The 16,253-nt window shown below is 39.8% G+C and overlaps 1 protein-coding gene across 5 annotated transcripts in view; it reads right to left on the minus strand.

Moving 5' to 3' along the window:
• RAPGEF6 (Rap guanine nucleotide exchange factor 6) overlaps positions 1-16,253 on the minus strand; it is a 228,136-nt gene that overhangs the window by 79,249 nt on the left and 132,634 nt on the right. For all 5 annotated transcript variants that reach the window (XM_060093317.1, XM_060093318.1, XM_060093316.1 and 2 more), the window contains 4 exons: positions 15,817-15,994; positions 7,172-7,308; positions 4,366-4,524; positions 3,631-3,783 (listed from right to left, as the gene is read on the minus strand). In XM_060093317.1, coding sequence (XP_059949300.1) covers positions 3,631-3,783; positions 4,366-4,524; positions 7,172-7,308; positions 15,817-15,994 — 627 coding nt within the window. The remainder of the gene's footprint in view (positions 1-3,630; positions 3,784-4,365; positions 4,525-7,171; positions 7,309-15,816; positions 15,995-16,253) is intronic.

Raw genomic sequence — 16,253 nt, forward strand, 5'->3', positions numbered from 1 at the left:
CCCTGGGACTTCCCTGGTGGTTCAGTAGTAAAGAATCCACCTTACAATGCAGGAGACTCGAGTTTGATCCCTGGTTAGGGAATTAAGACCCCATATACCTCCTGGCAACTAAGCCCGTGCACCACAACTACTGAGCTTGCACACCTCAGCTAGCGAGCCCACGTGCCACAAACTACAGAGCCCACGTGTGCTGGAGCCTGTGCGCCACAACTAGAGAAGAGAAAACCCGCACGCCACAACTAGAGAGAGGTCCGTGCACCACAAGAAGATACCACGTGCCGCAATTAAGACCCGACGCAGCCAAAAATAAATAAAATAAATAAATAATAAATAAATCTTAAAAAAAAAAGACAAGTCCCATTGTCATGCAGAGGCATGTTACCAAACTGCTCACTAGCATCTAATAAGGTGGATGCTGGGTGACAGGGTATGCAGAGTGGGCAGGTGAAGGAGATGGCTGGCATGGTAGACGTTGGTTATAATGAGCAAATAAGTAAATATACAGAGTATAACAAGAGCCACTGTTGGATAAAGTATTTACAAGTAGGGGAAGGAAAAGGCTACCAAAAACTTTGTGGTATAGTACTGGAACTGGGAGTACTGGTATGAACTCTTGACTGTTATCAATAGACAGAGAGATATAAGAAGATATAGGTGTGTATGAATTTATAGTAAATAAATACATATATTTCCGACCTCTGTCTGATGAAAAGTTCTAGAAGCAATGACACCACAGTAGCAGTGAATAGAGTGCCCAGATCTTGGTTTTTTAATGCTGTTCTCTACTAGAAGGATCCAGGGCTCTCTGGAGAAATGTCTGATTCCAAAGCAGGAGCAGTAAAAGATGAGCCTGGAACATTTCATTTTGTCAGATAATAATGAAGCTCTCAAAAAATGATGGGGAGATGTCAAAAGGATACAGGAATCAGCCTTAAGAGAGCCCCACTGGCCAAATCTGGGACAATCTGACGATCAGAACAACACTGATGGTAAGGGAATACAATACATGACACCATAACAATATAATTAAAGAGGGGAGGGGCTTCCCTGGTGGCGCAGTGGTTGAGGGTCTGCCTGCCGATGCAGGGGATGTGGGTTCGTGCCCCGGTTGGGAGGATCCCACATGCCGTGGAGCGGCTGGGCCCGTGAGCCATGGCCGCTGAGCCTGCGCGTCCAGAGCCTGTGCTCCGCAATGGGAGAGGCCACAACAGTGAGAGGCCCGCGTACCACAAAAAAAAAAAAAAAAGAGGGGAGAATGCTCATTCTTACAGTAGAATGACAATAAATGTAGAAGAAATAATGGAAATAGAAAATCACCATTACAGGCAGGAGTAGTCAATCGAAGTAAAGACTGGTGGATAGAGGTTTGTAAGACGTACTGACACTATCCCAGAACATCAATGCTCCAAATGCTCATCAATTACAAAGGGTAAAATGGTGGCTTTAAGTGAAGAAACTTGCCAGACAGACACCAAGAGGACCAGGTGACTAAGGTTAACTTCATTGGTGGTGAGATAGGTTGACATTGTACGCTCCCTGAAATGATGCACTGAGAAGAGCACAACATTATTTCTGTGGAATTCCTGCCTGGAAAGCATGACTGTAGTCTGGGCATGAGGCAACACTGGATAGATCTCGTCTGAGGGTCATACTACAGACTATAAGGGCTGTATTCTTTAAAACTGCTGAGAACGTGAATAGGGAAAGACTGTTCCTGGTGTAGACTTAAGTGACATGACAACTAAATGCAACTGTGTGCCTGGATGAGATTCTGAACCAAAAAGGAAAAAAGAGCCATTGTTGGGATAGTTGGTGAAAATCTAAATAGCATCTGTGGACTGAATGGTTTTACTTTATCAATGTACATTTCCTAACTTGAAGGTTTCTATGGTGTTTATACAGGAGACTGTTCTTGCTTTTAGGAAATACACATGAAACATTTAGGAGTGAGGAGGCATCACATTTGCAGATTGCTCTCAAACGGTTGAAAAAGACTGATGATAATGGAGAAAATGCAGTGAAATGTTAACATAGGGGGCATCTGAGTCAGGGTGTTCTCTGTACTGTTCTTGCAACTCTTCTGTAAGTTTGAAATTACAGGGCTTCCCTGGTGGTGCAGTGGTTAAGAATCCGCCTGCCAATGTAGGAGACACGGGTTTGAGCCCTGGTCCAGGAAGATCCCACATGCTGCGGAGCAACTAAGCCCGTGTGCCACAACTACTGAGCCTGTGCTCTAGAACCTGCAAGCCACAACTACTGAGCCCGCGTGCCACAACTACTGAAGCCCGTGAGCCTAGAGCCCGTGCTCCACAACAAGAGAAGCCACCGCAATGAGAAGCCACCACAACAAAGAGTAGCCCCTGCTCGCCTCAACTAGAGAAAAGCACGTGTGCAGCAACAAAGACCCAATGCAGCCGAAAATAAATAAATAAATTTGTAAAAAAAAGAAAAAAGAGGGCCTCCCTGGTGGCGCAAGTGGTTGAGAGTCCGCCTGCCGATACAGGGGATACGGGTTCGTGCCCTGGTCTGGGAGGATCCCATATGCCGCGGAGCGGCTGGGCCCGTGAGCCATGGCCGCTGAGCCTGCGCGTCCGGAGCCTGCGCGTCCGGAGCCTGTGCTCCGCGACGGGGGAGGCCACAACAGTGAGAGGCCCGCATACCGAAAAAAAAAAAAAAAAAAAAAAGAAAAAAGAAATTATAAAAATATAAGGCTCACCATGAGCCTTCATAAAAAGATAGTCTATAGCAGTCCACATATATACTCATTTTTTTCTACACAGAAAGCTTACGCCCATCAACTTAGGAAAAGAAAAAGACAGTGTTGAGGAATAGCCTGACTCCTGAGGAATATCTTATCTGACACCAGTCCCTCTTATTGTTAAATAAAGCTTCTGCACTTATAATGAAAAATAACACATATACTTATTTTGCAACCAAGACTTGCTTGAAAAGAAAAAAAGGTCATGCATTTACTTCCTCTCTTGCAACTAGAATTGCTCTATTTTACATCTACATGTCATTAAAGAGACAGGGAGATGGGAGAGTGGAAAGCAAGGGGCCAAGGAATAGGGGAGAGAGGGAATTAGAGAAGGGAAAACAATATGGGTAGTAATACTAAGATTCTATAGCATGCTAAGGCTTTTGATTTGCCACATTTAGCCCTAATAAAGCCCTGCCATAGCATCTCCATTTTCAGATATGAAAATTGAGGTTCAGAGAAGTTAATGTCTATTTCAATGCCACAGAGATCTAGTAAGCACTCATCTAGGATTCTTTATGCATTTACGGTTAGTCCTTTCAATTTCTGTTTTGTTTCTAAATATTGCTGTCTTTGATGAAATTAATTCCCATTATCAATGGATCATACAATAAATTTGAGAAGGAAAATTTTGACTGGTATATTCTAAATAATATCCTTCCATACTGATATTAAATGGCAATGTTACCTTTCCTCAATAAAATGTGTAAAAACCAACTTAGAAAAAGTCAAAAGAATTAACACATTAATTTACACTAGATCCCAAAGTTAATGAATTATCTTGCACTACTCAAAAAGTGGTTCAAAATCTTTTAAGCAAGATGAAAGCTTTATTCTATCAATAATAAGAAAAATAAGTTAAAAATACCCACCTTGATTACAATGTGTCCTTTCCTGGTTCCACTGCGATCTAGTTCACGGTGCTCATGTACCATAACAATTTCTCCCTCTTCCTCAACTTTATGGGTATTTTTTTCCACATGATTTAAAATTCTCCAATAATCCTGCTGGGCTATGCAGACAAACTGTCCGAGAACAACATGGGGACAATTAGTGAACCTATAATACATAAATATAACACTATGCACCAAGGCAGAGCACAAAGGTGAGAACTCAATTGGCATAAGTTCTTTTTTATTTCACCCCTTCATTCCTTAACAAAAATCAAGATAAAATAAATAATTCATGCACAAAGAGACCGAAGAAATTAAATCCATTTGAATTCTGCTCTAAAAGGAGAAGTGAGCATCTACTTCTCTCAAAACTGACACTATGCAAAGAAAACATGAAGTAGGAGTAAGTTAGAAACAAACAACTCAGAAGTTCCTACTTCCTCCTCTATTAAAAAAAAAAAAAAAAGAGACTGAGCTGGCTAATATCAGATAGAAATTTAACAAACCAACGTTTATTAGATATATTCTCTTTAAAATATGTATAGTTTGTTCAATTCCACAAATATGAGTCCGATATAAAATCTAGTTTCCTATTAACTGTGAGCTTTTCAAACTCCCAATTCTCAAATCAAGCTATTTTATTTTGGGGAAGGAAAAAAAACCTCAGCCATTTAAAATCAAGAAACAAGAGTACACGAGCAGAGATAAGCTTACCTGACAATCGTCTACTTTAGTCCGAACAACTCCATGCGTGTACTGCTTATCCAGAGTGGGTGTAATTCCAAAACTATTTCCCATAAAGAGATTTTCAACTTTTCCATCTGGATGACTAATTTCTACAGTGCCGTTTAAAATAACATACCATGAGTCAAGCTATAGAGAAAAATATAGGCTTTAAGAACCTTTGGGAAAAGAGGGTTACATGTTAACTTTGAAAAATAATCAATCAATATATAGAACTTGTATAATTTAAAAAAGAAAAAAGAAGATCTGATTATATTACTAAATACTCTGTCAGTAACACCCTATTCCTGTTAAGCCAACCACTAAAGTTTATTTTACTCTTTCTTCTTTTAGTCACCAAATGAAATCAGGGACTCTCAGTAACTGTTATGGTTAAGACCACCAGCTCTGGGCTTCCCTGGTGGCGCAGTGGCTAAGAATCCGCCTGCTAATGCAAGGGACTATGGGTTCAAGCCCTGGTCCGGGAAGATCCCACATGCTGTGGAGCAACTAAGCCCGTGTGCCACAACTACTGAGCCTGTGCTCTAGAGCCCGTGAGCCACAACTCCTGAAGCCCCTGCGCCTAGAGCCTGTGCTCCGCAACAAGAGAAGCCACCGCAGTGAGACTCCTGTGCACTGCAACGAAGAGCAGCCCTGCTCACTGCAACTAGAGAAAGCCCACGGGCAGCAATGAAGACCCAAGGCAGCCAAAAATAAAATAAAATAAAATAATAAAAGGCTACAAACGGCACAGTCCCATTAATACAAAAAAAAAAAAAAAAAAAAAACACCACCAGCTCTTGGAATTTGAATCCAGAATCTGCCACTGACTAGCTGAGTGACTCTGGGCAAGTTATTTAACCTCCTAGGCTTCAGTTTCTTTACTGCTAAAATGGGCATAACAACATTACCTATCACAGGACTTCTGTGTCCATTAAAAATAAGTTTAATACAAACCAAGTGATTAGAATAGTGTCTGGCACATAGCAAACATTCAAAAGAAAGAAAGAAAAAAAAAGGGAGCTAGTGATTAATTCAGAAAAACTAATAAAAGCCTGAATTTTAAGGCATATCTTAAAAAATATTGAAAATTTCTCCTGATGTTAAGAAAATACTGCTCTCAATTTATACCAAAGTATTTAATGCTCTAAGGAGACATATTCTAAGGCCTATTGTATATCAGTGAAAGACTACTTGTTCTCATGTGGTATCCCTTTTATTAGCCTAAACTTTCTATTTTAATGTGAATCAGTTTTAATGTGATTTAAGGGAAATCTGGATTATCAGTTCTGAAGGAGAATTACTGGCAACAAGAAATATTTTTTCAAAACTGTGTTTTTTCTTTTTTAGTTATTTCAAATATAAAATACACTCATTGTGGAATTTGTGGATTACACAAATTACTTGAGGACAGGGGTTGTGTTGGGGTTTTCCACCACTATCCTCACTGTGTACCTAGCACAAAGTAGGCACACAACGAATTTTTGCTGACAGAACTGTGGAATATTATAAGAAGACAAAATTTGTGGAAAAGTAAAGTTATTCAAAATCCCACTATTTATACAGTTGTCATCAAAAGTTTAGTATTTTTCTCCCATGTTTATATTATTTCATACTGTTGAACTATTTAGACTATCCTGTCCTTTTAAAAAAATTTAATACTATATTTATTTGTTCATCAAACTTTTTTTTAGTATATCCTATGTGCCAAACGATTTCTAGGATACAGGGAGAAAGGATGTAGACAAAGCTAGAGCTAAGGCCCCTGCCCTCAAAGATATCTATCGTATTTTAAAATAACTTGAAAACCTATATAATATTATAACCTGTGGCTATATAATAATTTAGTTAACCACTGTTTTTTCGGGGGGATATATTTTGGTCATTTCCAATTTTTACTATTATACATATCCTGCAATGAATATCTTTTGGCAATAACTCTTTGAGTTTTATATTGTGTCTGGAGGAAAGACATTCAAAAGGGGAATAATGGGTTAGAGGCTGTTAATACTTTGAAGCCCATGTTAAAAATTTCTAAATGATTTTCCAGAAATACTGTTTATATTCCTACTAGCAGTATATGACAGTGTGCACTGACTGACATCTCACCATTAATTTTTGTCAGTTTGATAAGAAAACCAGTGAAGTGCTACCTAACAGCAGTAACACTTTTCAATTCCTCTGAATCCTCCCTCCGCCCATCCGCAAGTTGCCATCCAAGCATTTTTGAAAATAGAATTGCCACATAAATGTCTCAACTGACAGCAGTCTACTAGGAGGCACAGGTACCAATATATTTCCTTCATTAAAAAAAACTGTATAATATAAAAAAGGGATAAGGAGATTATATACTTGAAAAACATTTTAATAATAATGTTATAAATATACTAATATAACAATAATTATTGAAATGTATACACTGATGTGTATAAAATGGATGACTAATAAGAAAAAAATAAATTAATAAACTAAACAAAGAACAATAATTAAGAAAATTTTTTAAAAGTCTTATAATTTAATTTGAGAAGTAAAAACAAATTTGGTCCAATGAATATTAATTACTGAACATCTATTCTGTGCAAGGTCCACTGCCAGGAAATCAAAATTAAGACAAAATAAAGCAAAAACAAAACCAAACTTATATTTTCAGAAATTATAACTACCCCAAACTCAGCAGTCATTTAAAAAATTGTACAAATTTTAAAAGTCAAGATCTGCACAAGTTTATGAAAATTAAATTATTCTAAAAATTAGCTGCTATAACCAAGTAATGTGTAACATCTATTTGCTAACCCACCTCTTGCCCATCTTCAAGAATAATAGCTCCAGCCTGCTCCACCACTTCAAAAATCATCACTGAGCAGAGTTCTCTCCTTACAGACATGGTCATGTTTGCAAAAGCAGGAAGCTGGTGCATAAACTCCAGTAATTGTTCTGTTAAAAAACAGAAATTCTAGTTTAGTGACCATCAAGGACTACAGTTTAAAGATACAATAAAATCTAGAATCCAATACCCAATTTTCTAATCAACTTAGGAATTCATGCTGCTAAATTAGAGAAACCAAGACACAAGATGACTGTTGCTTTAAAAAAATTCAGTTATTTGGTTAACAGATATATTCAGACTCACATGAAAATACAGGCATAACGGAAGACACCAGAATTCACAACCTCCAGAGAGAACCAGGAAACTACACAGATTCAGATGAGGCTGGAGAGTTTAGCTAATTTTCCTAGCACAAGATGCTATTCCATGGTGGTTATGTTTAGTGATGTCCTTTGATCTAATATATTAGTGGAAAAGGCTTTTGTCTGTTTCTTTCTGGGCTAGAGTTTTTGAACAGTTATTAATAAATGTCAGTAAGTAATTAAATTAGGGACAACAAATGTGAATACTAGTTTAAGATTTGTCAAAGCAACTACAAGGTAACTCTCTTTAATTTAACCAACAAATGTTTGAATACCTGCCTCAGGCCATTCCCTGGTATAGATACATGAGCAATAAAGATAAAGGAAAAAAAATTTGAACCAAAAAATATACACATACATTATTTTTTCAAGCTAGAGGCAAAACTATGATTTTTTTTTAATTTTACAAATTTAATCAGTTATACATATACATATGTTCCCATATCCCCTCCCTTTTGCGTCTCCCTCCCACCCTCCCTATCCCACCCCTCCAGGCAGTCACAAAGAACCGAGCTGATCTCCCTGTGCTATGCGGCTGCTTCCCACTAGCTATCTACCTTACGTTTGGTAGTGTATATATGTCCATGCCGCTCTTTCACTTTGTCACAGCTTACCCTTCCCCCTCCCCATATCCTCAAGTCCATGCTCTAGTAGGTCTGTGTCTTTATTCCTGTCTTACCCCTATGTTCTTGATGACATTTTTTTCTTAAATTCCATATATATGTGTCAGCATACAGTATTTGTCTTTCTCTTTCTGACTTACTTCACTCTGTATGACAGACTCTAGGTCCATCCACCTCATTACAAATAGCTCAATTTCTTTTCTTTTTATGGCTGAGTAATATTCCATTGTATATATGTGCCACATCTTCTTTATCCATTCATCCGATGATGGACACTTAGGTTGTTTCCATCTCCGGGCTATTGTAAATAGGGCTGCTATGAACATTTTGGTACATGTCTCTTTTTGAATTATGGTTTTCTCAGGGTAGATGCCCAGTAGTGGGATTGCTGGGTCATATGGTAGTTCTATTTGTAGTTTTTTAAGGAACCTCCATACCGTTCTCCATAGTGGCTGTACCAATTCACATTCCCACCAGCAGTGCAAGAGTGTTCCCTTTTTTCCACACCCTCTCCAGCATTTATTGTTTCTAGATTTTTTGATGATGGCCATTCTGACTGGTGTGAGATGATATCTCATTGTAGTTTTGATTTGCATTTCTCTAATGAGTAAAGATGTTGAGCATCCTTTCATGTGTTTGTTGGCTGTCTGTATATCTTCTGTGGAAAAATGTCTATTTAGGTCTTCTGCCCATTTTTGGATTGGGTTGTTTGTTTTTTTGCTATTGAGCTGCATGAGCTGCTTATAAATTTTGGAGATTAATCCTTTGTCAGTTGCTTCATTTGCAAATATTTTCTCCCATTCTGAGGGTTGTCTTTTGGTCTTGTTTATGGTTTCCTTTGCTGTGCAAAAGCTTTTAAGTTTCATTAGGTCCCATGTGTTTATTTTTGTCTTTATTTCCATTTCTCTAGGAGGTGGGTCAAAAAGGATCTTGCTGTGATTTATGTCATAGAGTGTTCTGCCTATGTTTTCCTCTAGGAGTTTGATAGTGTCTGGCCTTACATTTAGGTCTTTAATCCATTTTGAGCTTATTTTTGTGTATGGTGTTAGGGAGTGATCTAATCTCATACTTTTACATGTCCCTATCCAGTTTTCCCAGCACCACTTATTGAAGAGACTGTCCTTTCTCCACTGTACATTCCTGCCTCCTTTATCAAAGATAAGGTGACCATATGTCCGTGGGTTTATCTCTGGGCTTTCTATCCTGTTCCATTGATCTATCTTTCTGTTTTTGTGCCAGTACCATACTGTCTTGATTACTGTAGCTTTGTAGTATAGTCTGAAGTCAGGGAGCCTGATTCCTCCAGCTCCATTTTTCGTTCTCAAGATTGCTTTGGCTATTCGGGGTCTTTTGTGTTTCCATACAAATTGTGAAATTTTTTGTTCTAGTTCTGTGAAAAATGCCATTGGTAGTTTGATAGGGATTGCATTGAATCTGTAGATTGCTTTGGGTAGTAGAGTCATTTTCACAATGTTGATTCTTCCAATCCAAGAACATGGTACATCTCTCCATCTATTTGTATCATCTTTAATTTCTTTCATCAGTGTCTTATAATTTTCTGCATACAGGTCTTTTGTCTCCTTAGGTAGGTTTATTCCTAGATATTTTATTCTTTTTGTTGCAATGGTAAATGGGAGTGTTTCCTTGATTTCACTTTCAGATTTTTCATCATTAGTATATAGGAATGCCAGAGATTTCTGTGCATTAATTTTGTATCCTGCAACTTTACCAAATTCATTGATTAGCTCTAGTAGTTTTCTGGTAGCATCTTTAGGATTCTCTATGTATAGTATCATGTCATCTGCAAACAGTGACAGCTTTACTTCTTCTTTTCCCATTTGGATTCCTTTTATTTCCTTTTCTTCTCTGATTGCTGTGGCTAAAACTTCCAAAACTATGTTGAATAAGAGTGGTGAGAGGGCTTCCCTGGTGGCGCAGTGGTTGAGAGTCTGCCTGCCGATGCAGGGGACGCGGGTTCGTGCCCCGATCCCGGAAGATCCCACATGCCGCGGAGCGGCTGGGTCGGCGAGCCATGGCCGCGGAGCCTGTGTGTCCGGAGCCTGTGCTCCCCAACGGGAGAGGCCACAGCAGTGAGAGGCCCACGTACAGCAAAAAAAAAAAAAAAAAAAAGAGTGGTGAGAGTGGGCAACCTTGTCTTGTTCCTGATCTTAGTGGAAATGGTTTCAGTTTTTCACCATTGAGGACGATGCTGGCTGTGGGTTTGTCATATATGGCCTTTATTATGTTGAGGAAAGTTCCCTCTATGCCTACTTTCTGCAGGGTTTTTATCATAAATGGGTGTTGAATTTTGTCAAAAGCTTTCTCTGCATCTATTGAGATGATCATATGGTTTTTCTCCTTCAATTTGTTAATATGGTGTATCACGTTGATTGATTTGCGTATATTGAAGAATCCTTGCATTCCTGGAATAAACCCCACTTGATCATGGTGTATGATCCCTTTAATGTGCTGTTGGATTCTGTTTGCTAGTATTTTGTTGAGGATTTTTGCATCTATGTTCATCAGTGATATTGGCCTGTAGTTTTCTTTCTTTGTGACATCCTTGTCTGGTTTTGGTATCAAGGTGATGGTGGCCTCGTAGAATGAGTTTGGGAGTGTTCCTCCCTCAGCTATATTTTGGAAGAGTTTGAGAAGGATAGGTGTTAGCTCTTCTCTAAATGCTTGATAGAATTCGCCTGTGAAGCCATCTGGTCCTGGGCTTTTGTTTGTTGGAAGATTTTTGATCACAGTTTCAATTTCAGTGCTTGTGATTGGTCTGTTCATATTTTCTATTTCTTCCTGATTCAGTCTTGGCAGGTTGTGCATTTCTAAGAATTTGTCCATTTCTTCCAGGTTGTCCATTTTATTGGCATAGAGTTGCTTATAGTAATCTCTCATGATCTTTTGTATTTCTGCAGTGTCAGTTGTTACTTCTCCTTTTTCATTTCTAATTCTATTGATTTGAGTCTTCTCCCTTTTTTTCTTGATGAGTCTGGCTAATGGTTTATCAATTTTGTTTATCTTCTCAAAGAACCAGCTTTTAGTTTTATTGATCTTTGCTATCGTTTCCTTCATTTCTTTTTCATTTATTTCTGATCTGATTTTTATGATTTCTTTCCTTCTGCTAACTTTGGGATGTTTTTGTTCTTCTTTCTCTAATTGCTTTAGGTGCAAGGTTAGGTTGTTTATTCGAGATGTTTCCTGTTTCTTAAGGTGGGATTGTATTGCCATAAACTTCCCTCTTAGAACTGCTTTTGCTGCATCCCATAGGTTTTGGGTCGTCGTGTCTCCATTGTCATTTGTTTCTAGGTATTTTTTAATTTCCTCTTTGATTTCTTCAGTGATCACTTCGTTATTAAGTAGTGTATTGTTTAGCCTCCATGTGTTTGTATGTTTTACAGCTCTTTTCCTGTAATTGATATCTAGTCTCATAGCATTGTGGTCGGAAAAGATACTTGATACAATTTCAATTTTCTTAAGTTTACCAAGGCTTGATTTGTGACCCAAGATATGATCTATCCTGGAGAATGTTCCATGAGCACTTGAGAAAAATGTGTATTCTGTTGTTTTTGGATGGAATGTCCTATAAATATCAATTAAGTCCATCTTGTTTAATGTATCATTTAAAGCTTGTGTTTCCTTATTTATTTTCATTTTGGATGACCTGTCCATTGGTGAAAGTGGGGTGTTAAAGTCCCCTACTATGATTGTGTTACTGTCGAATTCTCCTTTTATGGCTGTTAATATTTCCCTTATGTATTGAGGTGCTCCTATGTTTGGTGCATAAATATTTACAATTGTTATATCTTCTTCTTGGATCGATCCCTTGATCATTATGTAGTGTCCTTCTTTGTCTCTTCTAGTAGTCTTTATTTTAAAGTCTATTTTGTCTGATATGAGAATTGCTACTCCAGCTTTCTTTTGGTTTCCATTTGCATGGAATATCTTATTCCATCCCCTTACTTTTAGTTTGTATGTGTCTCTAGGTCTGAAGTGGGTCTGTTGTAGACAGCATATATATGGGTCTTGTTTTTGTATCCATTCAGCCAGTCTGTGTCTTTTGGTGGGAGCATTTAGTCCATTTACATTTAAGGTAATTATTGATATGTATGTCCCTATTCCCATTTTCTTAATTGTTTTGGGTTCGTTATTGTAGTTCTTTTCCTTCTGTTGTGTTTCGTGCCTAGAGAAGTTCCTTTAACATTTGTTGTAAAGCTGGTTTGGTGGTGCTGAACTCTCTCAACTTTTGCTTGTCTGTAAACGTTTTAATTTCTCCATCAAATCTGAATTGAGATCCTTGCTGGGTAGAGTAATCTTGGTTGCAGGTTTTTCTCCTTCATCACTTTAATTATGTCCTGCCACACCCTTCTGGCTTGTAGAGTTTCTGCTGAGAGATCAGCTGTTATCCTGATGGGGATTCCCTTGTGTGTTATTTGTTGTTTTTGCCTTGCTGCTTTTAATATGATTTCTTTGTGTTTAATTTTTGACAGTTTGATTAATATGTGTCTTGGTGTATTTCTCCTTGGATTTATTCTGTATGGGACTCTCTGTGCCTCCTGGACTTGATTAACTATTTCCTTTCCCATATTAGGGAAGTTTTCAACTATAATCTCTTCAAATATTTTCTCAGTCCCTTTCTTTTTCTCTTCCTCTTCTGGAACCCCTAGAATTCGAATGTTGGTGCGTTTAATGTTGTCCCAGAGGTCTCTGAGACTGTCCTCTGTTCTTTTCATTCTTTTTTCTTTATTTTGCTGTGCAGCAGTTATTTCCACTATTTTATCTTCCACCTCACTTATCCGTTCTTCTGCCTCAGTTATTCTGCTATTGATCCCATCTAGAGTATTTTTTATTTCATTTATTGTGTTTTTAATCGATGCTTGATTCGTCTTTAGTTCTTCTAGGTCCTTATTAACTGTTTCTTGCATTTTGTGTATTCTATTTCCAAGGTTTTGGATCATCTTTACCATCATTATTCTGAATTCTTTTTCAGGTAGACTGCCTATTACCTCTTCATTTGTTAGGTCTGGTGGGTTTTTATCTTGCTCCTTCTCCTGCTGTGTGTTTTTCTGTCTTCTCATTTTGCTTATGTTACTGTGTTTGGGGTCTCCTTTTTGCAGGCTGCAGGTTCGTAGTTCCCGTTGTTTTTGGTGTGTGTCCCCAGTGGCTAAGGTTGGTTTAGTGGGTTGTGTAGGCTTCTTGGTGGAGGGGACTACTGCCTGTGTTCTGGTGGATGAGGCTGGATCTTGTCTTTCTGCTGGGCAGGTCCATGTCTGGTGGTGTGTTTTGGGGTGTCTGCGGACTTTTTATGATTTTAGGCCACCTCTATGCTAATGGGTGGCGTTGTGTTCCTGTCTTGCTAGTTGTTTGGCATAGGGTGTCCAGCACTATAGCTTGCTGGTCGTTGAGTGAAGCTGGGTGCTGCTGTTGAGTTTGATATTGTGTGGAGCTGGGAGGTCTCTTGTGGACCAGTGTCCTGAAATTGGCTCTCCCACCTCAGAGGCACAGCACTGACTCCTGGCTCCTCAATTTGGGATGATTTGTTGTCTATTCATGTATTCCACAGATGCAGGGTACATCAAGTTGATTGTGGAGCTTTAATCCGCTGCTTCTGAGGCTGCTGGGAGAGGTTTCCCTTTCTCTTCTTTGTTCTCACAGCTCCTGTGTCTCAGCTTTGGATTTGGCCCCGCCTCTGCGTGTAGGTCGCCGGAGGGCGTCTGTTCTTCGCTCAGACAGGACAGGGTTAAAGGAGCAGCCTCTTCGGGGACTCTGGCTCACTCAGGCCGGGCGGGAGGGAGGGGCACGGAGTGCGGGGCGAGCCTGCAGCGGCAGAGGTCGGCGTGACGTTGCACCAGCCCGAGGCGCGCCGTGCGTTCTCCCAGGGAAGCCGCCCCTGGATCCCAGGACCCCGGCAGTGGCAGGCTGCACAGGCTCCCGGAAGGGCGGTGTGGACAGTGACCTGCGCTCACACACAGGCTTCTTGGCGCCGGCAGCAGCAGCCCCAGCGTCCCACGCCCGTCTCTGGGCTCCGCGCTTTCAGCCGCGACTCGCGCCCGTCTCTGGAGCTCCGAAGTTCAGTTTTTTAAGCTGGGAAGTAGATGAATGAATGGTGCTTGATTTGGTATACCAGAGAAAGCTGAATCCTAAAGTGATCCAGCAAAAGGTCAGAGAGTAATTTTATTTTCCATAAGATGTCCTCAAAGTCTCAGGAACTGGTAGCAGCAATTACTTCTGTGAGATCTGATGTTAATCCCAGGTAGTGTCAGAAGTGAGTTGAATTGTAAGACACCCAGTCAGTAGGGCACACAATTCTTCTGAGAATTGGAGAACTGCTTGGTGGTACTCCAAGTCTGAGGAGAGGAAAGAGAAATACCGGTTCGTGTGCAGAATCATCTCACATGTCACAGTAATGACCCTTTCAGCTTGATCATGGTGATGGTTTCATGAGTGTCTGCAGATGTCCAAATTCATCAAGTTGTATACAGGCAGACCTCGAAGATATTGCTGGTTCGGTTCCAGGCCACTTTTTTTCTTTTCTTTTCTTCTGCACTTAGTCTAGTTTCACTGGCTCATACGGTGCGGCGGGCAGAGGCCTCAAACCCAGCACCTTCAGACCAGAGTTTCTAGCTCAAAGCAACTGCACAACTTCCCAATTCAAGATGAAGGCAGCTACAGCAGGCCGTGTGCAGAGACGCTCAAAACTATGATTTTTGATAACATTTGAAATTTTTTTGAATTCATAGACATTGAACACTGACGCACTGTGTTTTACATGTCTTATGGACATGGAGGGGGAAATCACTTTACTGCAATCAAAGCTATTGTTTTATAAATTGGGGCAGCCAGAATGTGAGGACTATCTGGCTGCAACATCCATCACCCTAATGATGGCCAGGGTTGATTCAGCTGATCTGGCTGTCTAGGCAGGTGTCCCCTTTCTCCCTTCACCACTCCACACATGCATCCGTCTTGAAGCTGTACACTTAGTCAAAGAGGACAGCCTGTCCTGATAGAGGAGAACCTTCCCTGAGAAAGGAGTACTGTCCTTTGCTTATGGATATATGAGCAGCTGTGTTCCACTGCTAGAACCTCCAAAACAAGCTCTAATATTGGGGCAGCTAGCCTCAAAGACGGCCCAAAACAATTCTTGCCTCTTGATATTCATGTCCTCGTGCAGTTCCCTCCCATACTGCATGAGGATTGCTCTGTATGACAAACAGAATTGGGAAGAAGCAATGATGTATCATTCCTGAGGCCAGATCATAAAATATACTATGGCATCTGCCTTATTCTCCCCTGAATTACTGGCTTTGGGGGAAACCAACTGCCATGTGGTGAGGACATTTAAACAACCTCTGGAGAAGCCCATGTGGAGAGGAACTGAGGTTCTATGCCAAAAGCCATGTGAGCAGCCACCTTGGAAGCAGATCCTCCAGCTTAGCCCAGTGACTGTAACCCCTGCCACATTCTGACTACAACCTCATGAGAGACAATGAGCCAGAACGACTCAGGTTGGCTGCTCCTGAATTCTTGACCCACAAAACCTTCTTGGGGGTAATTTGTTATGCACCAATAGGTATCTATATATAAATTGAACTATAAAATTCCTAATGTGAACAGATGTATTTCTTACCAATGTCATCATCAGTTTTGTCTGCAGGTTCTTTTTCAAGACATTCTCGAACAAGATCTCGCCCCTGCAGTGGATCTGTTCGATCAATCTCTTCATCTTCCTCTTCTTCATCTTCAGAATCAACAGGTCCTTCTGGAAGACGTGTTAAATCTACATCTCCTACCTCACTTTCCGTAGCCTACAGAAAGAAATCTTGATCACTTACCATTTCATGTTATAAAAATTATATGTCACAATCTGAATGAAGCAAAACTACCCCTCTCACCAAATATTATCAAGAATTAGGCAACACTGTATGCTGTATCAAAAACAAAATGGTACTTATTTATAAAACGTTTCTCTCTGCCTAAAATACAAGTCATCATTTCAGTGTGACATCTAAATTGACAAATCTGAGCCAGTATGTATAAAATGGTCAAGAGACTCAAACATCACTA

The sequence above is a fragment of the Mesoplodon densirostris genome, chromosome 3 (genome assembly GCF_025265405.1).
Source record: "Mesoplodon densirostris isolate mMesDen1 chromosome 3, mMesDen1 primary haplotype, whole genome shotgun sequence".
NCBI classification, from domain to species: domain Eukaryota; kingdom Metazoa; phylum Chordata; class Mammalia; order Artiodactyla; family Ziphiidae; genus Mesoplodon; species Mesoplodon densirostris.